The following is a 23,073-nucleotide window of genomic DNA, read 5'->3' on the forward strand; positions in this document are numbered from 1 at the left end:
ATACAAATCCTTCTTACCTCCACTAGGCATATGACGATTGATACGAATATCGCGCTAGATGTGTTTAGGGCAATACCTTGTGGATTTGTTAATTTGCATACACCCCTAATAATCGACGTATATTCTCTTGGGACACGAAGCAACATACGAATTCGGCCGACTGGCTTGCATATATCCCCAGCATTATTTTATTAGCATTGTTCTACGGACTTTTCAGGACTCGTTCGCATGTATCCACATGGCGGGCTTAGTAAATAGAATCAAAATGAGATAAAAATGATAGGGAACTGGCATGGGAATCGAGAAATTGAAAATTTTTATTTTTTATAACAAAAGTAGGGGTGAATAGCCCGCTAGATGCATTCTTCCCAGAAAAAGATGCCACAACAACATAAAAGGCAAAACCTAGAGAGCAAAGAGACTAGATATTACGCCTTTCCCAAGACCAAAATCCGTACTCTCCGCTTACCCGCCCCGCGAACCCCTTCTTCCTTCACGGAACTCACATTCACCTTGACCTTTTCAAACAACTCAATGTAGACACTTCCCGCCTTCACCTTCTCACCCCCATCTTCTCCCTCATGCTGCTTCTCTCGCACCCTCAGCGCATATTCCTCGGGATCAAACTCGCTCTCTCTCCTCGCGGCAATATGCCTCCCCCCACGAACCCCAATCTCATCAACCTTCTGTCCAGGGAGCAAGAAATCCTCCAGCCTAACCACGCCCTCAATTCCGAACCTCGGCACAAAGACCACAATCCCATTATCAAACACGCGCATCACGTAGCCCTCTTCATCAACGCCCGCAGCAGCGCCGTTCTCATTGCCGGATTTCGCAGCTTCCATCTCGCCGCGTGCTTTGAGCGCCTGGCCGACGTAGTACTCTATGCTTGCGCGGCCAGCGAACTGCGCATTGCGGTGTCGGTGGTTGATGTTCTTGCAAATATCTTCTAGTTTACTGCGCGTTGCGAGGCCTTCGCCCACAGACGCGCCGGGTCCTTCGTACCCGATGGCGGCTGCGAGTTGGCGATGGACCACCAAGTCAGCGTATCGACGAATTGGGGAGGTGAAATGCGTGTAGATCGACGAGGCGAGACCGTAGTGGCGGAACTCTGATTCTGCATGGGCCCCGGCGCAGAAGTATTCGGCTGAAGTCATGCAGCGGGTTGCGAGGATACGGATTAGGGTGTTGAAAAATGGGTTGGATGGGTCGACGCATTTGTCGAGGGAGTTTGCGAGGGCTAGGGAGCTAGATACATCGAGGGTGAGGCCGCGCTTTTTAGAGAGTTGAGCGATTAGCTGTTCGAAGTTTTGGGGGGGAGGTGTGGCATGACGCCGAAGAAGGGCGGTTTGTGGAAATGATTGATATATGCGGGAGGCGACGGTGATGTTGGCGAGCAACATGAATTCTTCAACAAGGCTGTTGGTAGCGAGAAGAGCTTTAGTTTTCACGTCGGCTACTGGATCATTGAGTTCCGATTCAGTTTCGATACGGACTTCTGGGGAAGCAAGGTTAAGAGCTCCAGCGTCCATGCGTTTTTGTCGTAGGATCTTGGACATGCGCAGCAATGTGCGCATGCTTTGGGTCAGCTCATCTTTCTTAGACTCATCATCAATTCGCAACTGCGCTTGTTCGTAGCTAAAAGCTTCCTTGGAAAGAATCACGGACTTGGTAAAATTGGCTGATACTATCTCCGCGTCAGGCGTCATCTCCCAGATTACCGAGAACGCAAAGCGCTCAACATACGGTTTTAAGGAGCAGAGGTCGGTGCCGAGAAGCATTGGTAACATGTCAATACGCTTATCAACCAGATACACGGTAGTTCCTCTCATGCTGGCTTCAATGTCCATGGCGTTGTTGGGCTGAACAAAGTGGGATACATCCGCGATATGAACACCAACCTCGAAATTTCCATTTGGCAATGGTCTTGAATGTAGAGTATCGTCAATATCCTGACATCCTGGAGGGTCAATACTGCAAACTAGCAAATCTCTCAAGTCCTTCCGATCTTTCCATAATGGGTCATCCAAGTTTCCAGGAACTTTCCAGCTGTGCCCTTCGGGCGGAAGACAATTGAGGACTGCTTGCGAGAACGGCCTATATTGCACGTCGTACTCAAGTAGGAGGGCCTCGGTTTCCGCTCCCTTTGTCTCCAGTTCACCCAAGGAACGGACGAAGTGGCCAGTTGGATAGCGCGAGTCGCGATCCCAGGCATCAATTGTTATCAATATACGCTGACCCAGTAGTTCACTGGCCTGTCGGGTGCGTATTTTAATTTTCGGGACACGTTTATCCATGGGAATGACAAATACTGCTTGTTGCCTGCGACCGGACGAAGCTTCAGAACTAAATGACCCGCCATCAATATTACCCACATATTGACGCCAGTTCCTCTTGATCACGCCAACTACACGGGCTGTGGGCTGCGGTCGCCCTTCAGGGTTTGTTCCGTGGGCTTTTCTGACTTCCTCTTGAAGTGCTCTTCGCTCTCTTTCTGTCACCACTGCTTCATTTTCTTCAGACTCGGGATTTTCGTCTTTCGTGAGCGCCTCTTCATCCACGATCTTCGTGGAAGGAGACTTCCACTGATCCTTTGGCAATATCTCAACGACCACTAAATCTCCGGCGATTGCTCGATTACTATTCTCTCGACCAAGAATAAGCAGAGACTTGTCGAACGCCGCCACCTGAACTGATCCTTCGAGGTAGTTGTAAGGAGAAACGTTGAATATGCCTTGGTGTAAAGTTCCTGCACGTAAACCCGTCATCAACTTTGACATGGAATAGTACTCCGGATAAATCAATTGCCCTCTCTGAAGTTTGGCGTCGTGTGCAGATCTCGACTCATTAACCATGTCCAGGAGTCTGTCTGCATCGTCAAGGCCTGCGACATAATCTGACAACGACAACGCAGAAACGCCCTCTTTCTTCGCCTTCAAGATATTGTCCTTATCGTCTGTAATAACAACGATTGCCGGTACCGTATAATTTTTCCTGCTTTGCTTCAAAACCTCGCTTAAATGCTCAGAGTACCAGTTTGCTGCCCGACGCACAGCCCTGTCATTGCGATCGTTTATACTCTCGTCTCGCTGGCGGCGAACATGTGTTTCCAAGCGGAATTCGTTGAAAAAGAGGTAGTACCGCTTCTCCTCGCTCCGAATTAAGGAAATTAACCGATTATATAAAGGGAGGGACTGGTTCTTAAGCTCTTCTAGAACTGTCTGTAAGACGATCACATCGTAGAACGCGCTTGTCTGCTCGAAAAGATCCATTCCATTGAGAAGCGCATTGGTATCTGGCATCAGGTAATGCCCTCTCGGAAATGCTTTCGTCCCGGCTGGTCGCTCAGATAAGACAAACGGCGTGACTATCGGCCGAATTAGCACCTATAAACGTCCAGAAAATGGGTATTTTTCTCACTGTTGCCATTGGCATCCGTTGGCGCATATGAGAGGCATGACGGGCATAATTTTGATGAGCACGGAATGTCTTGTCTCAGATATAGTTCTCGTACAATCTTCTGAACCTTTCCGCTCTTAGTTGTCCTCACAAAGATTTTGCTGGAAACATTCGCAGCGTGTGGGTGGGAGGAGCGGTCCCTCCGTAAACTTTTCATGGTGAGAGCTGATTATTTAGACCTACGATTCGTATATCGCAAGTATGGCAGGGGTGTCAAACGTGAATGAAATTCTGTGTCCCCCCGTCGCGACCAAGCGGGCCTAAGGTCAGAGTCTCAGCTCTGTTACTGCGCGGTTGGGCGCGGGATAAATTTCACACGGTAACTGGAATTCCGTAGAGTCAAACCCGCTCAAGAACACATCATATTTGGAAACTTTAAGAGATAAGTCCTCCCATCCCTCGAAAAGATTATATCCACCCGCGTCGCGAACAAGCCCGCCAGGAATTCTTTCCAACAACTTTGATATCACGTGATCTACAAGCAGCTTCACCCAGAAACAGGAAGGTTAACCGAGCCGATATCAGTCGCCGATGCGAGGCGCCGGGTGCTGGGATGTTGATGCTACATCATACGTGTGCTCAGACTCCAGCAGTGCAATGTAGCTATCTAACATCCTCTTGCCTGTGAATTGCGCCAAAGAGCTATCGGTATATGCGCTCCGCGACGTAAAAGATGACGAGAGCGGTATAGAGTTCCGAGCCGATACCTACAAATCTTTTTACTAACCACTCCGCAGGCAGTCGGCCAGCTCTGCTCAACCGCGAGCATGGCTCATAATCTTATTCAGTGTCAAATACTTGTACACAAGGCTGTTGCCGCAGGTGCGAAGGTTGGGCTTAAAGCATCCACTATTGCAGTATAGTTCACGTACATCTGTTCGAACCTAACGTCCCACGGCCGACACAGGCGCTCTTCCTGCCCGAAGCCTCAGATTACATTGCCGCGTCTCCCGCAGAGTCTCTTTTCTTAGTTCGACCGGTTAACGAGAGTGATTTTGTTTTGGGATTGCAAAAAGAGGCCAGATTAGCAAGATTGCCGATTAATGTGGGCATACATGAGCCTGCTCAAGGCGGGGAGAAGGTCAAGAATACATTAATTTGGATTGATGAGACTGGGAAGATCACCCAAAGATATCAGAAAATACATCTTTTCGACGTTGATATAAAAGGCGGTCCCGTGTTAAAGGAGAGCAGGTGAGCAGGCCTACTCGTAGGGGTATCTAGACCCCGCCTCAAATCATGAGACCTGGAGAGATTCTCGTCAAAGGATTACTGACGCTTCATCATCGGTATAAACGTGAAGGAGTGTTGAGAAAGGGATGAAGATTGTCCCTCCCTTTGAAACACCAGTTGGTCGTCTTGGGTTAAGTATATGCTTCGATGTAAGCTGACACCTACTGCGCGACTGTTAACTGCTTTTTTTGCCATCTTCTCAATTGAATATCCCCGATTCTAACGACAACCTGAATCTCTTTGACACTGGGGGTCTTTAGCTTCGCTTTCCAGAAATCAGCCTAGCTCTGCGGCGACAAGGTGCCCAGATAATTACTTACCCGTCCGCATTTACTATACCAACCGGCCAAGCTCACTGGGAAACGCTCCTCCGAGCTAGAGCCATTGAAACGCAATCGTATATTGTGGCAGCCGCTCAATGCGGCCAGCACAATAATAAGCGCTTCAGCTATGGTCATTCGATGATCGTGAATCCATGGGGGGAAATCGTGGCCAAGCTGGGGTCCCAATCTGGCGAACCAGAAATTGCGGTGGCAGATATCGACTTTAAACTATTGGAAAAAGTCCGAAACGAAATGCCACTGCTAAGGAGGACGGATATATACCCCGAAGTCTGACGCTTTCAAAGAGCGTCGGTAGCCTGCAAATTAGATTTTTCATGTACATACGTAATTCATTTCCCATGTAGATAGGTACGCTCCCAGATATCCCCACAGCATTGAAATTCTGAATATTTGGTCAAGCGAAATTATCTCCGTTCATCTATGTAGGGCCCACGATCCAACTATGCAATTTTAGAGCCTAAACCACAATCATGACAGCTACAAGCTTGTTATTCCATATTATAACAAAGCAAACAGCACTTCTGTTTGAATTATCATGGCTGGTCTAAACTGAACAAACAGGGCCTCTTGTCATACATCTTTTCAACCTCGCGTAGCGGACGGAGATTCTATGTACAGAAGGCGGAATATAAAACGTGTACGGGCCAGGATGCAAGGTTTATTCCTTTTTCACGACATCAGGATCCTCAAGGATGCCCTCCTTTTCGAGCCGCCGTCTTGCCTCCTCTAGAGCCCATGTTTGTATCCTGGACAAAATAGATTAAGTTAGCTTTACTCATCAAATATACAGCGAATAAGGCATAAATAACAAAGCAAGTCTCAAAGGTAAAAACATCAGGGAAATTGCCTCGGGATATGGGGGATAAACGCCGTGTGGAGGATATGGCTGCACGTACGAAGTATCCGGCTTGAAAGAATATGCGATTCCCGCAACCACCAAACTTCCCACAAATCCATATGTCCACAGACCTTCCCATCCCTCTTTTACGTATTTCTGACCTGGCTTGACGCCGAACAACCAACCGGTTGGGGGATCATAGTGTGGCTCATGGGCACCGTTAAGGGGACTCCGCGTCGAGAAAGCCTGGCGCTGAGAATGTTTCGGGGCGCGGAGCAAGCACCGCGAGCGAGCGGAAAGGGAAACGGGCCTTGCAGGCATGACCGGCGATGTCTGTTAAAGGTGGATTAGATGCCCCGGGAGTGATAAGAAGGGTTTTCGGCTCCACCGTTCGGAGGCGATAAAAGATGGTTTTCGTGGCTCGAAAGGTGCCGGCGAGGATAATTGGTAAACCTCGCCCAAGGACACAAATAATTCGGAAAGAGGTTGACCTTGAATGGGAATGCGAGCGACGTTGGAGGGCTCGCGGTGCTGGTGGTGTTTGGTGATGATATGAGGTGGAGTTTGGATGGCTGTCGGCAAAGTTGTCATGTCACTGGACCAGAAGGTCCCCGCCAGGGAAGGTCGAGCGAGATAACTAAGTAATCCCTCACCACCAGACAACTTACCTGTCTCTGCCATCGTCTCAAGGATTAACTGATTACAACTTGGGGATTTTCCCTGTCATCACGGCAGATCAATAGCATTTTCATACTTGAAGACTCTGCCTTCACAACCCGAATGAATAGTAATTAACTGGCTGGTTAGCTACCCTCTCACCACCAGATGGCGACCTTGACCGGCGGGGGATAATTATTCTAACCCTTTGACGACAATACACGACAATACTTCCTTGTTATCTCCCATCGCTTTCCATCAGTCAAACAATACTCTGTATCGTGTGTTCTTCAGTGGCGCTGTTCTTCAAATAGCATCTCTCTCCCGAAGGATATCATGAGTCCCCAGCTGACCGGTCACCTCAGGAGCAGCATTGCATCCTTGCTGCTGTAGTCGCCGCAGCAGTGTAATTAGCAGGCCTGCGAGATTCGGTTGCAAAATAGCCCCAATGAGATGCGATCATTGAGAGCTCGCATATCCAACAATGTTGCGCCACTATCCACCGTCGGAATGCGATAGAGGCCATTCTAGCACTGTTTCTCCCATTAAAAGGCTCGATAGTACGTTACCGATCGCTCTCTTCGGTAATTTGGAATGGCCAACTAGGCTTAACTATGTCCCTTATGCTAGAATTCTTCTCCATATCGGGCTAAGGTCGTTACATTTCTCGATGCTGCGATCCCCTAAGTACGTGAACACTGAATCCTGAAAGGCGGTTACTTTTCATAGCACGCCACTAGAGACAGAATACATCAAAAGATGCTTCTGACCGTAGAACCCCGTAACTCATTGTGGGATTTGATGTATTTGGTCCGAGTTCATATCAAGGACCGGTTTTTGCTTGTAAGCTTGTGCTCTTACGCATCACATAGGGCCAATGGTCCTCTATCCCTAAAAAACATCAGGTTGTGCTTTCGGCTCGAAGGCCTTCGTGGACACGTTTCCCAGGGTCGGTAAATGGCTCTCCTGTCCTGCAACGAATCGATGTCTTGATGGGAAAATGGCTCTGTTTGGATTCTGATCATTTATCTAGTTTAGTCAGAAAGAACTTCCTATGTGCATATCATCCTCTTCATCACCCTCGAACGGCCTTCTTTCATGGTATGTTCGAGGATCTAGTGGAGTAGTGATACCTATTAGAAAAATGCGACTGTGGGTGTTGCCCGGCGAAAAAGCGCGTCGCAGGAAACGCAACAGCAAACCTTCTAGCTGATGCTGACTGGAGGAAGCCAAAAAGTTTGAAACGAAGGGCTGTTTCAACAAGAGCCTCAGAAAATGCTACGACGAGAAAGGGCCTGTGTGCCAGAGACCGGAGGTTCGCAGCCGCAGATGTACAGAGTAATTAACCTCTCGGGAACATTCGGATTTGACTGATGCAGTGGCAGTTGTTTTGCATTGCTATACGGATTTGCGGTGGTTCCGAGACCTGGTATCCTATCAGGTATCGGCCAGAGATGAGTACTTCTCGAGTTATTCGGACGCATTCTCTAGTTAGCGTGGACTAATCTAGTGGTCTTCTAACATGTCATTTTTGTCGGAACATTGCATTATAAAGTCCAGAGATAACATGTGGTTTGCATTCTGCAGTCTGTGGCTTCACATGAGAATTAGCTTACAACAGCTTTGTTTCAACCATTCTCATTATGCATATATTTCCACACAATGGCTGTCATTCATTCATTAGATCTGACGTCCTATTTAATGGTTCCCATCACGATTAACTGGTTGACTACTTATGATCAACTGCAGTGAAAACGTGCAAGTCCAGGTTGGCCCGACCGGCCGCCCAATATGGGAAAATCCCCGGCAACTAACATTCCCCGGAGTACTATGAATCAGTTACAATGAAAATGGTTTCAGGATGGTGTAATACGTCCTACGAGCGTCTATAAGGCCTTGGGGGATTATGACTTCATCGTCCCGCTTGCCCATCCTTCAAACGGGCCGCAGTTTTCGATGTCGACCATCTGTCTAACCATTAGAAGTTCCTGTTTCCTCTTGCTACCGGCGCGCTAGAGGGAGGGAACCTCTGTTTCATCGCTAAATCACTGTCGGACGGGCTAGGGTGCTGTGCCCGTCTGCTTGGGCGACTGCTGCCGTGTCACGACATTTAACATCTCTGTGCTTGATCTGAACGGAAGGTGAGCTCGTTTTGTGGTGCCATCGCCGCTGGACAACCAGATGAAGCATTTTAAAACAGGCCGTTTGAAGCTACAATAGATAAACTGCCATGAATCTAACCAAAAAAAAAAAAAAAAAAAAAGGTAAAAAGAAAAAAGAAGAAAAGAAAAGAAAAAAAAAAACCATTGCTCGATTTTCGGCGTGGATGGAGATCTAATTCTAATTCTCTCTCCCGAAAAACCCTTGTGGACGATAGTTATACCGTAATTTGTTCTCCTTGAGCCCTCACGTAATCTCACCATGAGATACTCCAGGCTGCTGCTTCTCTCCTTTTGTGTTAGTCCTCTTGGTTCTCTTTCTGCACTGCTGCCCACAAGGGACAGTAAGACCTACTTCGGGAAAGTAATCCCCTTGCTTGCAAATCCTCTGAGGACTTTCGAGCGGTTGAGGACCAAGAATTGCCTCAATAGCTGGGTCTGCCTTACTTCTAGCGGGGCTGCTATGCGAGCCAAACGTCAAGACGATGAAAGCGGAATAACTCCTGTCTGCACCTTTCCTATTATGGAGCCAGAGGTAAGCATCCATGGACACCCCAAGCATTATATGCCGGGTCCATTGCCCAATCTAATAGGCATTCAGAAACCCGAAAAAAGGGATGAAATCGGCTCAACGAAAAAAACCCCTGGAAAGGAAGAAAAGAAGTGTTTCGGTTTGGGTTCGCGGAAATACGTAACTCGATATATTATAAAGGACATCATTGAAGACGAGTTTTGTACCGAAGCCTTCGGCCAGGGCGAACCGGACAAGAAGAGCTGTACTATCAGAGGGGTCCTGGATAAAGGCTCAGGATCGGTCGCAAGGACGTATCTTAAGGGAACGCCCGAAGAAGTGGACATTGCTATGGACTGGAAGCCAGGCCTAGGGCCAGAAATGAATGTCACAGAGTGCAGGCACAAGTTCATAGGCCAGATCATCGATGGATGCGACGGAAATGACAAAAACAACCCTCTGAACTGGAAGGGGGGCGGCTGGTTCAAATCTGGAGGTATAAAGTACCGTGTAACTCCGAAGATCGTACGCCAGCCAGCCCGGAAGAAGCCCTGGGCGGGATGCTCATTCTACCGCGGATCGAATTGGTATCACGGTGGCGTCAAAATATGGGGAGGCGGCTTTTCCAGTGGTGACTGGGGAAAGAGGGTGAAAGATACGATAGAACAATGCCATCGTCTAGAAATACTCAAAAAGGGCGGAAAGAAGAGGGCGAAGATACCTGGGAAGGGGGTTGGCAAAGGGGTTGGGAAAGGGATTGGGAAGGGTGCAGCTGGGGACGGGGGTGAGGATGGGGAGGGCGACGAGGGCAGGTATAAGGCTGGTTACCGCATATTGGATGAGAGCTGGAAATTAAAGTATTATCTTGACGGAGGCGAGCTGGAGTGGGTAAGTGTCTTCAGGGGTGCAGTAGGAATAAAATGCATCGAAGACTCGATAAACCAGTCGCGCATAGGCGTGGCGGGACTAAAATGTTACAGAACCAAACAAGGGGGGGATGATTTCTTCAAGACAACGAAGGATGAATCAAGGAGTAAATAGCAGCAATGCTAACACCATAGTTCTTATGCAATGTGGTATGCATTGCACCCAAGCTCCATACTCTGCGGTGTTGATGTATGTGCTCCAGACCCTGCAAACTCATAGGTTTTTATCTCCGTACAGCTAAGTACACTTCCGTGCAGCTAGTCCCGTGTAGCCTGGACGGTCGGGATGAGTAAACCTTGGCTTCGGGGCTGAATTATGTCAGCTGGCGGGCTGAACCTCGGCAGATGCCCGATCGAGCAGCTCGGAGGCTTCCGCCGTGGCTTTCAGCCGGCAACTCGTGATCCCCGCCGCCGCTGCTATATTATGCCTCTCTTCCCCAGCTGCCCTCTCGCATTCGTCTTCCACCTCCCAGCTCCTAACTCACAATCCAGTCCACCTTGACTCTTTTACGTCTTCTCCCTCTCCCCTCGTCCTCTCCTCCCCTTCTATCTTCTTCCTATCTTCTTTTGATTTCCCTCCTCCAGCCATGTCTCCCACTCCGGATTGGGTGAAGAAGCTGAAGCCCGCCGGGCCTCAGGGCACGGAGTTGCTTGAACAAGAGCGGGCAAAGTCAAACGTCTCCGTCGACAAGCTCGCGGAGCTCATCCACACAAAGGAAACTCTGCAGAGACAAGAACGTCTCCTTGCAATCATGGAGAAGGAGCCCGTCTTCGACAAATCGCAGAACCACACACTTGGCCGTGTAGAACGCCTCAAGAGATCTCTCGGCAAGGCCAAACGTCTTCAAAATCTGAGAGAGCAGCATGGATGGTCCCAGGACGAATTTATGATGGCGAACGACCTGCTCGGCGAACCTACACCCTATGGACTTCACGCCAGCATGTTCTTGGTAGGCCTTTCAGACTCCCATTAGAAATCATAAAAATGTATCACCCTGTTAACTGTCGCAAACGATTAGGTCACCCTCAGAGAGCAAGGCACCCCAGAGCAGCACAAACTCTTCCTCGAGCGCGCAGAGAGATACGAAATCATCGGCTGCTACGCACAGACTGAATTGGGCCACGGCTCGAATGTCCGTGGCCTCGAGACCACAGCTACCTGGGACCCCACTGATAAGACTTTCATCATCCATTCTCCAACCCTGACCGCTTCCAAGTGGTGGATTGGCTCCCTCGGACGAACGGCAAACCACGCAGTCGTGATGGCTCAGCTGATTATTGGCGGCAAAAGTTACGGTCCTCATCCATTCGTTGTCCATATTCGCGACCTCGAGACCCATGAGCCGCTGGAGAACATCCATGTTGGCGACATTGGTCCGAAATTTGGCTACAAGTGAGGATTTATTTTTGCTCTGCTTGTGCTTCTACGTTGCGCTAACGTTCCTTATCTAGCACCATGGATAATGGCTTCCTACTCTTTAACCATGTCAAGATTCCCCACGTGAACATGCTTGCCCGCTTCTCAAGGGTTGATCCAGACACTGGCAAGTACATCCGCCCAGCACTGCCCTCCCTCGTGTACGGAACTTTGACCTGGGTGCGCTCCACCATTGTCCTCCAATCCGGTGGCGTCCTTGCCCGTGGTGTCACAATTGCCACGAGGTACTGCGCGGTCCGAAGACAATTCCAAGACCGTGATGCGCCGGCGACGGAAACCGGAGAGAACCAGGTCATCAACTATAAGATGGTCCAAATTCGATTGCTACCCCTTCTAGCCGCCACTTTTGCGCTGCATTTCACGGGCCGTGGCATGATGGCTCTTTACCAACAAAACCAGAGCCTGATGAAGGCTACCGAAAATGGAACCAAGACCAGGGGCGCTGGTCCCGAGCAATTGAACCCTGGAGCTGATCTCCTTGCCGACCTTCATGCCACATCCTGCGGTCTCAAAGCTTTGGGAAGTACCATTGCTGTTGAGGGATTGGAAGCCTGCCGTCGCGCTTGCGGTGGACACGGCTACAGCAGTTATAGCGGGATTGGTCCATGGTACGCCGATTACCTCCCGACTGCTACTTGGGAAGGAGACAACTACATGCTCACGCAGCAGGTTGCCCGATATGTAAGTCTCTCTCACATAGCCCGTATTGAAGGAATCCAAAAAAAAAAAAAAAGGTGAAGATGTTAATACTTGATTAGCTCCTCAAATCTGCCCGTTCCGTCATCGCTGGCAAGCCAGCAAACAATGACACCTGCCGTGTCCTCGCGACCTACCTTTCTCGCCGTGACACAGGTGCTGCTTTCGACATCCTCGATAGCGATAAGGACATTGTTGATGCATTCGCGTGGCGCACTGCCTATCTGACCTTCGAGGCCCTTAAGCACCGCGATGTCGAGAAGAGATCCTGGAACAGCCTGCTAGTCGACTTCTGGCGCCTCTCCACCGCCCACTCCCAGTACCTCGTTGTCAAGAACTTCTATGAGGCAGTGTCCTCCCCTGCCACCGCCGCCGCCGTTGATCCCGAAACAATGACTGTTCTCCACAAGCTCTTCCGCCTGCATGCTCTCCACACCCTTGAGCGTGAGGCCGCTGAGTTCTTCACCTCTGGAGCTGTCACGACGAGACAAATTGTTCTCACTCGTACCAAGGCGGTGATGAATCTCCTCGAGGAGGTCCGTCCACATGCTGTGCGCTTGGTGGACTCATGGAAGTTCCCTGACTGGCAACTCGACAGCTCTCTGGGCAGATATGACGGCAAAGTCTACGAAGATCTATTCCATCGGGCCAGCGAGCTGAACCCAGTCAATGCCATGACATTTGACCCTTATCCAAGCCATGAAGTGTTGGTGAAGAACGAGAGGCCCAGTAAGCTGTGATTTCTCTTAACTGAGGGCTGATGTTCCCTTTCGCATTTCAAACGTGTATTTTGTGCCCCCTGGATTGAGATTTGGCGTTTTCTTTTTTCCTATATTCTCCTTTCTTATGGGTATTGATTTGGTTACTGTTTTTGCTTGAATACACTGTTTAGATTCTAGAAACATAGAAGAACGGGATGGATAGACAAATGGCGATGTGGATAGAGAGGCCTTCGATGGCTGGAAGACAACGTTTAGTTATCCGATAGACTTGAATTTAGACATTCTCATCAATTCATCCACATGGGAAAAACTGCATGCTTCGGGAAAATGGAGCCCTCATGGCAATGATTATTGTCAAGTGTCCAAAGTCAATCATAACCATGGACGAGGGAACAAACTGGGAAGGGAAGAAAAAAATTATCACGAAAAGCATGTGAATATCAGGTGCAAACAGCCCAAACTAGCTACCTACTCCGGAGTTACCCCAAAAAAAGGCCGTTAAACTCCGTTCCAGATCCAAGCTCCCCACAATGTCTTCCCTGTAGCGCCAAAAAAAAAAAAAAAAAAAAAAAAAGGAACAGGGGTCACGATGAGGGATAGCTGACATGGCGTCACCACGGCCGCCCCACAAGCCTTAGAGGAAGCCCCGTCATTCATGCTGCAGCAATCCAGCTGATGAACCTCGGTCCCGCCATCGCGCCAACGAGAATCATAAGACTCGGAAGCAATATTTGCGCCCCGCTCTCCGGCGGAATCTTCCCTACCACCTCTTCACCACCTCCCGTGGCACGTGCCTCCGCCGTCCCCGTCCCAGAGAACGTGCAGCTTTCTCTCCCGCACCGGAAGCCATTGGGACAGCATCCTCCGCCCGCGTCGGCGTTGCAGGTTGTCCAGCCGTCGGCGCATTTGCTTGCCCTCCAGGGCGGGGCGGCACCACCAGTGGCGGACGCGGGGATGATGACGGTCACGCCGTTGGTGTTGATCGCTGTGTATGGCGTGAAGGGTGGGCAGGAGGTTGGATTGCAGTCGCGGCCTGTGCGGCAGCAGCCACCGTTGTAGACGGCGCTGCAGGCGTAGAAGCCTGTGGGACAGTCGTCAAGGATTTCAGGGTCCGTGGTGGTGCCTATGCCGGTGCTGGTGGGAAGTACGGTGGTGGTAATGGTCGGGTGTGAGGTTGGGCGGATGGGTGGATTGACGATCTGCGTTGTGGTTGTAGGTTTGGCGGTCGTAGATGCAGAGGATGAAGATGCGGTGATTGTCACTGTTGTCGTGGAGACAAATAGACACCCGTCCTTGACACATGTGTACCCGGGGATACAGCATCCTCCGCCAGGGAACTCAGAACAGTTTGTGTACCCGTCTGGACACGACTGGAGCTTCCCGGAACATTTCTTGCCGGAGCCATTGCTGCCACCAGAACAGCAGCCAACGTCTCCCAGGCCAGTGTCGCGGACGATTTGGCATACGGACCCGAGAGAGCAACAGCTGTTGGGGCGGGAGATGGAGCTGCAAGGCCGGGTGCTGGCAGGGCACTGGAAAGCTCGCTTCGAAAAAAGATTCCCTGGGCGCAAATTTCTGGGAATCGAAAACTCTTTCCCGAAGACAGAGAAGCCCGGAACAGTGCGCTCAAAGTGTATTGGGTAGGCGGGTTCCAGCGCAGCGAGATTGTTGTTCATCTCGTCGTCTTCGAGATAGCTGGCTACGTCCCGTTTTCGAGGATCATGTCTGTCGTCGTTGAAATACCAATAGTCCATCCAGAATTTTTCGCCCTCGTCATCTGGCATCTTGCGGACTGCGGTGGGCTGTTCCACGCGAAGTCTGCGGCTTATTGAGGCATGGCGTTGGAGTAAGTCTTCCCATGTCCGTGCTTCTATTCGATCGAGCTCAAGGGTTGTATTTGCCTGCGTAGTGCAAATCCGTGAAGTCTGCGCCGGCAACGCTGCGGTCAGAAGCAGGAGGAGAGAGCTGGGTAGGCTCAAGGGTGATGGCATTGATAGCGAACTTGAATTACAGCTAGCTAGCGGGATCTGAAGGACTTGCTGGTGGTTGTCATCACATTCTGTCAGTCCGATAATATTTTAATAGTTTACTCTGTGGTTCAGGAGCCTTTTTCCCCCTTTGAAAAGGTCTGACGCGGCCTTGCATTCTTCCCTGTGAATTTGTTTCGAAGACGCCCGGGACAGTTGTGAGGTTAGCATTGGTTCACCGCAGCTTCATTGTTTCATCGTCGGACACTTCACCGGCGTTCCTTGCAGGCTTGTCACTCTACAGTATATGCAGCTAAGCCACTGACTTTGCATATCTCTTTCGACCTATTGGAGCTCCCAACATCTGCCGCGGGCGAATGAATACAGTAGCTCGTGTCGCTGACGTTTTTCCGGCGAAACTTCGGCGCCTGTGTGTTTGCGTGGTTTGCACTACCCGCTTAGTCATAAACTCTGCCAAGACTAGCTAAGTGAGATCATTTCCTAAACAGGTCTAGTTCGGTATATCGGCCCGCTGCAGCCGCCGCCGATCCCGCTGCCCGCCGTGCCAGATCTCGATCACCCGCTCCCGCCCGTCTGTCATCAGCCGAAACATGATCTCGAGTCCGCTACAAACAAGATCCACGCTTCTCTCGCCCCGTGGCTTGGCCATCTCCGCCATGCTCCGCGGACGCGCCGCCACGTACAAGCTCACGGCGGCCATGCCTCTCAATCTGGCAAAAGGGGCTCCGTCCTGGCCTTCAAAGAGTTCCCATCCCCCATCCCAGTGCCCTTCCCACCCAATCCACTGGGGATCAACCTTTGTATGGGTATCGGCGAATGGGACTACGATGTCGGAGCCCTCTCGTGGTTTCGGTGGAGCAGGCCAGCCCAGTAGGTAGCATGCTGCGAATAGGACTTTACTGTAAGTCGCGACGCCTTCAACCGAGTTTGTCATTATTGCGATTCCGCACCCCTCCCCCTGGACCGCCGCATCTTGGTGCGTGTACGTCTTCTTCGGAGAGGCCGATCCCGTGTCGTTTGCAAAACATATCAGATGACATCTCCAGCCAGGCATGTTGCTACCCGCGTGCCTGAATACCTGCCATGGCGGCTCCCGGGCCACAAACCATGAATGGGCGACGCCATTTTGGACCTCGGTGAGCATTGTGCGTGCTAATGCCTGGTTCAGAAATGCATCTGGTTCCCCGTTCAGTGACCTTAGTATGGCCCGACCTGCTTTAAGCAAATCTTCTGGTGTGCTCCATAATCCGGCAGCAGCCTGCTCGGGATTAACCCGGTGGGTTGTTTCGCACGGCTTATGACCAGAATAATATGGTCGGGCATAGTTTCCCTCACCTTTATGATCGAAAGGCTCCAAACCGTTGATATCTCCGGGGCCTGGCGGCTCAAACGTTGATCGTGTCATTTCTAGGGAATCAAAAAGGTATTCCCGCATGACTGTGGAAAATGGTTTTCCCAGTACCTGCTCTACTATCATCTGGAGCACTGTTAGTCCCCCGCCAGAGTAGCTAAAACGATGACCTGGATAATCTGCGAGCTTGATGCGGAGAGTGTTGCATGGCGCTTCGCCGGCAATAATAGTCCTTAGGTCAGGAAGACCGGTTTCTCCATCGCTGCTGCTCTCTTCATAGCCCGGAAACCCAAAGACCCCATCAGGCTCAAGCCCTGACGTGTGGCTGAGCAACTGGGCGATCGTGATGTGTTGGGATAATCCTGCTGTGTGCGCCGTTTCAAGTTGGCGCATGAGGGATGTGGGGAGGTACTGAGCTATCGAGCCATGCAGAGACAGCTTCCCAAGTTCAATCAGCTTGAAAACGGCCAACGAAGCGATAGCCTTCGAAATGGAGCCGGATTGAAACCGAGTCAATTCATTGTCGTACAAGCTCGTGATACAACGAGAATGTATTTCGCCCTTGTCGAGAACAGCAATTGAGACAGATGGTGTCCCCAATTCGACCAAAAGGGTCGATGCGCTGCATGGAGAAGATCCTGCGGCTGAAGGTTGTGAACTCAAAAGCTCTTCCAACCGGGAAAACAGGTCTGTTTGCGCAGAGCTTTTGCTTCGGGTCATTTTCGGATGAGGTCAAGTCACCTATAAGACTATGAGCTTGGGTGATAACAGCGGGTAATATCAAATATCTTCGGGACCTGGTTGACAGTCGCTCCCTACCGTTTTGACCCTTTGAATGTACGGTATATACCTTTCTGAAACTAAGAAGTTTGGTCGTCCTGGCAATCAGGTCGGCTAACGCTACCTCTCCCAAAAGCCATAGAATGCAGGCGCATTTTCGTAGCATTGGAGGAGCGAGAGATGCTTTATACGCTCACGGAATAGGAAATTTTTACATGCAGGCACCCATATTCTTCTGATAATGTTGTCGCCTCCGAGAATACGATTTCGCAACTCCTTCCCGTATTATTCCCTGCTCGTCCTGTTCCATGCTGGGTGCTCTCGTATATACATACATACGGGACATAATCTACCGGAAAAATTGGAAAGCAACGAGACACAGATTGATTGTCCTTACTTCGGAGTTCTTCATAAAATAGGTTCATATTTCCTTGACCCATGCTCGGCTCCACAAGCTAGCAGCTTTCGTAGGCACAACTTTGATCGACCCCCCCCGGGCCGGGGGAACCGTTGTCATGGATGTCACCCCTGCGGCGATGCATATGCTTTTTGACGCCGACCCACTCGGGAGCTAACGACCCCGGTTCAGTGCTTCAAGTTGCACCTGGCAGCTCAGGCAGACACGAAAGGAGCTTTCTCGTCTTCAGGTCTTCAAGCAGGCCGACGTGATGTTGTTTGGCGGATGAGTATAGCCCTCGATCTTACACTGGGAGAAAGATTTAATTGCTACTGAATAACTCGAAGGGGGGTTTTTCTTTTTTGTCATAACGAAGTATTAAATTGACACCCTAACCATTGCATCCCTACACTATCCATTCATCAAATAAAAAAATTCTAACACTTCCATGCACATCGGGGGCCATAATGTAAGGGGGGTAAAGGGTGCGTGAAAATCATATCAACATTGGAAATGGGGAAGGGGTCACATGTATGCAAAATATCAACTAATGGGTATCATGAAGGGAAAATATGGATGAGTGATCGGGATGTGGTTTGTGGAGGCAAACAGGGAATGGGTGGTGAAATGTAGTGCGGGAGCAGGGGGGTTAGTGAAAGAGGAGTCACTATCGGGGGAATTTGGGGGGGGGGGGAGGGTGAAAAAAAGAAGGAAAGAAAAGACATAAAGAAACTCTGCCAGGGCAGCGGTGGAGCAATCTCGCCATAGACATTTTTGCTGAGGGTCATCGAGTAGCATCACACAATGATCGGATCGACGGTGAGGAGGAAGTATCAAAGAAAAGAGAGAAAGAAGGAACATAGATCATAGAGAAATTCGACACATGAGATAGATTAAAAAGTGTGTAAACAGTGGCATCGCGGCAAAGGCACGCACGCAACTAGCTAGAAAAAAAAGATCCTAGCCAGGATGAGTGCTTACTTGGCGACGCTACATACACTGTTAGCAATCTCACTGTGTCTGTTCGTCCTGTTCAGACATACCAGGACCAGACGATGACCTGTTTCCGCCCGAAGCACTCTTTGGGCTTTCAGGTGTGGTGTTGGCCGGGGGTGAAGAAGGGGCAGCAGGAGCATCGACCTCATTTCTGACATCCGCGGCATTCTCCGGTTCTTCATCTTGTTTTAGGGCTGAAGTGTCTGGCTCTCCGTTCTCAAGTGGCGACTCTTCCTTTGGGGACTGGGGAGCGGGTTGTTCTTCCTCAGTATCTCCGGTATTCAACCCCTGCATACGCTCCCACACCTCCTTTCGAATCTTTTCGTCCTTAGCTTTTCTCAAACGCTCCGCTTCTTCGAATCCTCCGCTCTTCTTTAGTTTTCCTCCTTCGACAAAGGCTCCCAGTTCTTTTTGGAATTGGCCGATACGTCGGCTCTCCAGTTCCTTCTGTCTTGCCTTTTCTGCTCGCTCGATGGCCTCGACACGGTTCTCGTGGTTCGGTTGGAGAGCTCGGACTTCTCCTAGGACGCTATCTTTTGCCTTTACCGGATCTATAGATGGATCTAAGGGAAGTGTTCGCGACGCAACCCTAAAACTAACAACTGTGGCGTTGCCGTCAGGATTCGACGACTGAAGGGCTTGTTGTTTAGTCGCTTGTTCGACCAACGCAAACGTTTGCGTAGCTTTCTCCAGATCATCTTCTAAATCAACAGCAAGATCTTCCTGCATTGTGAGTTGGTCTCGCTCCTCGCAGACTTGTTGCAGTTCTTTCTCCCAAATCTTTGTCCAGATAGGCTTCTCGCGCTTAAGGAAGTCCTGCATTTTCTTAAGCTCCTTGGTCACGGCGCTAATATCGCGGCCAACGGCTTCTAATTGTCTTGGCAATGGCCGTACACCGCGGGTTACGACATCCTTGCGAAGGTCTTCTACGAGGTCCTGTAGATCATCAACGCGAGCCACGAGTTTCTCGGATTCGTCAGCAAGTTCCTTCTTCCCTGCATTGACACGAGCACGGCCCGCATCCCCTTCATACGAGGGTACACTCATATCAGTAGCTACGGTCTTCACAGCATTGGCTTTTGTTCGAACGTTGTTCATAGATGCTGAGACGTCGGAGGAGAAATTGGAATAAGTCTGGCGAAGAACGGCAAGATCGCGACGAAGACTTTGTATCTCTGTCACATAACTGCCCTTGGCAGTCGATGCGAGTGACTGTCCATTTGCTGAGGAGAGAGGTGCTGGACCCGCAGCGAGACGGGCGATCTCCTTGGCTGCTTGTTGCTGACGGTCGGTCAGCAGCTGGATAGAGGCAGCTTGGTTGTCCATGGTATCCCGCACCCCTTCAATTAGACGTCGAACACCACCGACGCTTTCGTCAATGTGCTTTTTGACTTCATCAAGGGCCTCGACGTTTAGAACAAGAACTGACCTGTCCTTCACATCGTTAAGATCTTCTAACTCGTGGCGTACACCGGAAATCGGATCCTGGATATAAATTTCGGGCAGATCCACACCGTTATTATGTGTATTCCACGCGAATTTCTCAATAAATGCTAGTTGGAGTCTCCCAATAGTTAAGCCAGCATAACCTTCCGCGAGGACATATTTTTTGATTTTCGTCTTGTATTGCAGGAACAAAGTAACCTCTTTGCTTGACGGTGGCGGCGACATATCTGGGGTGAACTGAGCGGGGCGTGAGTTCTGCGAGTCCATCGACACAGTTCTTGTCTCTCCATGATCGGTCTCCTGTTTGCTGGCCTTGTCTACTCCCTCTTGAAGAGAGTCTCGTTCAGGAATTTGTGGTAGGCTGGGGACAGGTTTATCCACGATTGGGGTATCCCTATGTTCAATGTCACGTGAAGGACGGACCTTGTCCGTTGGAGTTTTCGCTGTTGGGCTGTCTTCTGGAACAGGTTCTGGTGGTGGCTCTATTTTGGCTATCACCGAAGGTTCGGGTGTCGTGGGAGGCCTGGTGCTATCGCCCACTCGACGATGACCTGATTGTTTTCGGCCATGAGCAGGACCACGAAGGCGCACTGCGTTCATTGACTCACGTACGTCACGCCCACGACTATTCAGCTGTGACGATTGAGAAGATGGTAGGACTGGAAGGCCATTTGTGGGACCAAGATGCTTCTGTATTTGATACGCAGAGAATCTTCGCGAAGCCCTGCGTTCCAGCTCGCCGCTCCTCTGCAGCATTCCGATGGCATCGTTTGCTTTTGGCGGCGGGGGAGGTGGGTGAGGAAAGCCGTGAATCTGATTCTGGCTAGCGGGTGATTGGGGGCGAGCAGTCACGGAGTCTTGGTCGTAGGGCTGTAGAACGGGCATATTCTGCATCGTGGAACTGGACATCGATGACGACGAAACAGACGTGGCGATCGCACGCTGTGCCTCCCTTCTGATCGCATCTCTTTCTGAAAATGTCCCACCCTGGCGGTCAGTAGGCCAATTGGACGATGTATTTCGAGTTGCCACGGACGCTTGATCGTCGGCGTATGGTGTGCTCTGCCGTGCATCTGGAGGGCGATTCTGCGGAGGCTGCGGAGGAAGTTCATCCGCTGCCGGCGGTATGGCATTCTCTCCGCTGGCAATGCTTCCTTGGCTTCCCTGGCGCGGTCCACCCCTTGCTTGCCTTGATCGTAGCTTTGCTTGCTTACGCTTCAAACCGTGAAGCAGGTTGATGATGATATCGCGTATGCGCGGTAGATATCGGTTTAGAGATTCGGTGGAGGCATCTTGGCTCAGGGTATCCTCAAGGATGGTTCGCAACAGGTCAGGGACAGGACCGAGATCTGTAGTATCAACTCCGATGGCCCCGAAAGCCCGACAGGCAAGATTAAACTCGTAGCCAAGGCGGACATATACGTCGGAAACCTTCACTTCGGATGCCTGGCCTCTTGACCATTGAGTCAGCGTCTCGAGCAGCTCCTTTGTGGCCACCAGAAGATGTGTGACGCTCTTCTCGATCTGGGAGAGTTGTTTGTCGGGCTGGTTCACAAGCCAGGAGAGTCAGCATATGAGGTGCTCACAAAGCCACGTCGTCTGGAACAAAACTGGCATTAAGAAGCAGAGCCGAACTCACCGACGTTCTGGGTGCCGAAGACCTCACGGAGCCCGATGAAGCCCGGCCACCAGAGGCCTCCCCAGCCGCACCGGGATTATTGCTGCTCGACTGTGCCATGGGCGGCTGGGACTGCTCTGAGCTCGCGGCGCGCCGTTGTGGTGAGTGTTGGTATCTGGAATAAGATTCCATGGTGGGCGAGGTGCAAGCATTTAACTATTTGCTACAAAAAGCCAGGCTCGCATGGCAGCAAAGGGGTGGTGATTTGTGGTGGAGTGCGTTTGAATTGGTGTCACTCACTTCGTCAGGCTCGCTTTTTGGGTTAGTGATGAGGGAAGCCCGTGAGTGGCCAGGTTTAGCGCTATCACACCTAATCAAACATCCCGAGTTGGTTTTAGCGTGGGAGTTCAGAGCATGCTCAACCATCCAGCCGTTCGGTGCGGTTCTTTTTCACTGGATTGGTCTTTTCTTTTCTTTTCTCTTTTTTCTTTTTTTCCTTTTTTTCATCATCTTCATCATCAATCATCTCTTTTTATCCTCCCCTTTCTTTCTTACCGGGCAGCAGTAAATGACTCCCATGCAGGGTCTGTGGTTGCTGAACAGGTCCAGTCAGCCAAACATACATTTCGTCCCACCTCTCTACACCCGGTACCTTGCTCGCTCCAATCACCACAACCCTGCAGAGGGCTTCAGATGAGTAACAAGGTTTCTTGAGGCACCCTTCCTTCTACTGCTTGAGTTTGGTTCGCTGCTGTTACATTTCTGAAGGGTGCAGACCTATGTATGTACATTACAAAGTAAAAGCTATATTGAATGGGAGCGCTGGCTGCGAAGGCCAAGCACTCCCGAAAGGATTGTGTTGCCTTGCCTGTATATGTTGGTGGCCAGCCTGGCAAGGCTCTCCAAAGGCTGCCTTGTTTTGGGACAATGATGATTATGGGAGGAAAACTACAACCACGGTGTTAATGGAGATTGCTCTGTCAGCAAAAAGGCTTGTGTCCCGGATCAGGGTTTCAGGTAGTTTTCTTTCTGATCATCCGGAGCATGTGCATTGTTTGTAAATAATATGTATGGCCATAGGACCATGGAAAGCCAGGACAGGATAACCTTATATAGGGGAAGCTTATCTGGGGGAGTGCTTCCCACTGACATCACAGTTTCTCGTACGATCCTGTAACCTGCCAGCCCCTCAAAGCACTGTCATCCTCTCATAATCATCACCAGAATAATAATAATAATAATAATAATAATAATATCAAACAGTGAAGCGTGCTCCTGGGCTGTGAAGAAGTGAGCTGTGTCAGCTTGATACAGAAAATTACATTGTGTGTGTCAGATCGCGCTGGCCGGCAAGCCTTGGATGGTGTAATTCCGCCTGTGTGGCTGGACTGCAGATACAGGGCCTATACGGCGGTCGGCTTGGCGCTTGCCTCACCAACCCGGCATTCGGGATGGTGCCGGCCAATCATCACGCACAGTTACAAAACACAAGACCAAAGTGACGGTGCTGTAAT

General features: G+C 50.4%; 8 protein-coding genes across 8 annotated transcripts; 3 read left to right on the top strand and 5 right to left on the bottom strand.

Moving 5' to 3' along the window:
* Positions 1-335: 335 nt before the first annotated feature.
* On the bottom strand, positions 336-3,302 carry DIS3 (exosome catalytic subunit dis3; the record flags this gene model as incomplete). Its single annotated transcript, XM_003070194.2, has 1 exon — positions 336-3,302. The coding sequence occupies one exon, from the start codon at positions 3,300-3,302 to the stop codon at positions 429-431; it is 2,874 nt and encodes a 957-aa protein (XP_003070240.2). The 3' UTR covers positions 336-428.
* Positions 3,303-4,226: 924 nt separating this feature from the next.
* On the top strand, positions 4,227-5,404 carry NIT2 (Carbon-nitrogen hydrolase; the record flags this gene model as incomplete). Its single annotated transcript, XM_066125283.1, has 4 exons — positions 4,227-4,316; positions 4,367-4,653; positions 4,763-4,841; positions 4,953-5,404. The coding sequence occupies 4 exons, from the start codon at positions 4,227-4,229 to the stop codon at positions 5,307-5,309; spliced, it is 813 nt and encodes a 270-aa protein (XP_065981365.1). The 3' UTR covers positions 5,310-5,404.
* Positions 5,405-5,412: 8 nt separating this feature from the next.
* On the bottom strand, positions 5,413-6,432 carry D8B26_006759 (uncharacterized protein). The gene is made up of 2 exons (XM_003070196.2): positions 5,933-6,432; positions 5,413-5,782 (listed from the first exon to the last, which is right to left on the bottom strand). The coding sequence occupies exons 1-2, from the start codon at positions 6,193-6,195 to the stop codon at positions 5,695-5,697; spliced, it is 351 nt and encodes a 116-aa protein (XP_003070242.1). The 5' UTR covers positions 6,196-6,432; the 3' UTR covers positions 5,413-5,694.
* Positions 6,433-9,153: 2,721 nt separating this feature from the next.
* D8B26_006760 (uncharacterized protein) lies at positions 9,154-10,242 on the top strand (the record flags this gene model as incomplete). Its single annotated transcript, XM_066125284.1, has 2 exons — positions 9,154-9,225; positions 9,292-10,242. The coding sequence occupies 2 exons, from the start codon at positions 9,154-9,156 to the stop codon at positions 10,240-10,242; spliced, it is 1,023 nt and encodes a 340-aa protein (XP_065981366.1).
* A 287-nt stretch (positions 10,243-10,529) lies between these two features.
* POX1 (fatty-acyl coenzyme A oxidase) lies at positions 10,530-13,284 on the top strand. The gene is made up of 4 exons (XM_003070197.2): positions 10,530-11,077; positions 11,147-11,520; positions 11,580-12,246; positions 12,324-13,284. The coding sequence occupies exons 1-4, from the start codon at positions 10,715-10,717 to the stop codon at positions 12,999-13,001; spliced, it is 2,082 nt and encodes a 693-aa protein (XP_003070243.1). The 5' UTR covers positions 10,530-10,714; the 3' UTR covers positions 13,002-13,284.
* A 248-nt stretch (positions 13,285-13,532) lies between these two features.
* D8B26_006762 (uncharacterized protein) lies at positions 13,533-15,273 on the bottom strand. Its single transcript, XM_003070198.2, has one exon. It carries the CDS (start codon positions 14,972-14,974, stop codon positions 13,637-13,639), a length of 1,338 nt encoding a protein of 445 aa, XP_003070244.2. The 5' UTR covers positions 14,975-15,273; the 3' UTR covers positions 13,533-13,636.
* A 188-nt stretch (positions 15,274-15,461) lies between these two features.
* D8B26_006763 (uncharacterized protein) lies at positions 15,462-17,233 on the bottom strand (the record flags this gene model as incomplete). The annotated part of the gene is made up of 1 exon (XM_003070199.2): positions 15,462-17,233. Exon 1 carries the CDS (start codon positions 17,040-17,042, stop codon positions 15,462-15,464), a length of 1,581 nt encoding a protein of 526 aa, XP_003070245.2. The 5' UTR covers positions 17,043-17,233.
* Positions 17,234-18,439: 1,206 nt separating this feature from the next.
* Positions 18,440-21,796, bottom strand: BUD6 (Bud site selection protein 6; the record flags this gene model as incomplete). Its single annotated transcript, XM_003070200.2, has 3 exons — positions 21,581-21,796; positions 18,543-21,486; positions 18,440-18,489 (listed from the first exon to the last, which is right to left on the bottom strand). The coding sequence occupies exons 1-3, from the start codon at positions 21,749-21,751 to the stop codon at positions 18,440-18,442; spliced, it is 3,165 nt and encodes a 1,054-aa protein (XP_003070246.2). The 5' UTR covers positions 21,752-21,796.
* Positions 21,797-23,073: the final 1,277 nt, after the last annotated feature.

The sequence above is a fragment of the Coccidioides posadasii genome, chromosome 3 (genome assembly GCF_018416015.2).
Source record: "Coccidioides posadasii str. Silveira chromosome 3, complete sequence".
Lineage (NCBI taxonomy): Eukaryota > Fungi > Ascomycota > Eurotiomycetes > Onygenales > Onygenaceae > Coccidioides > Coccidioides posadasii.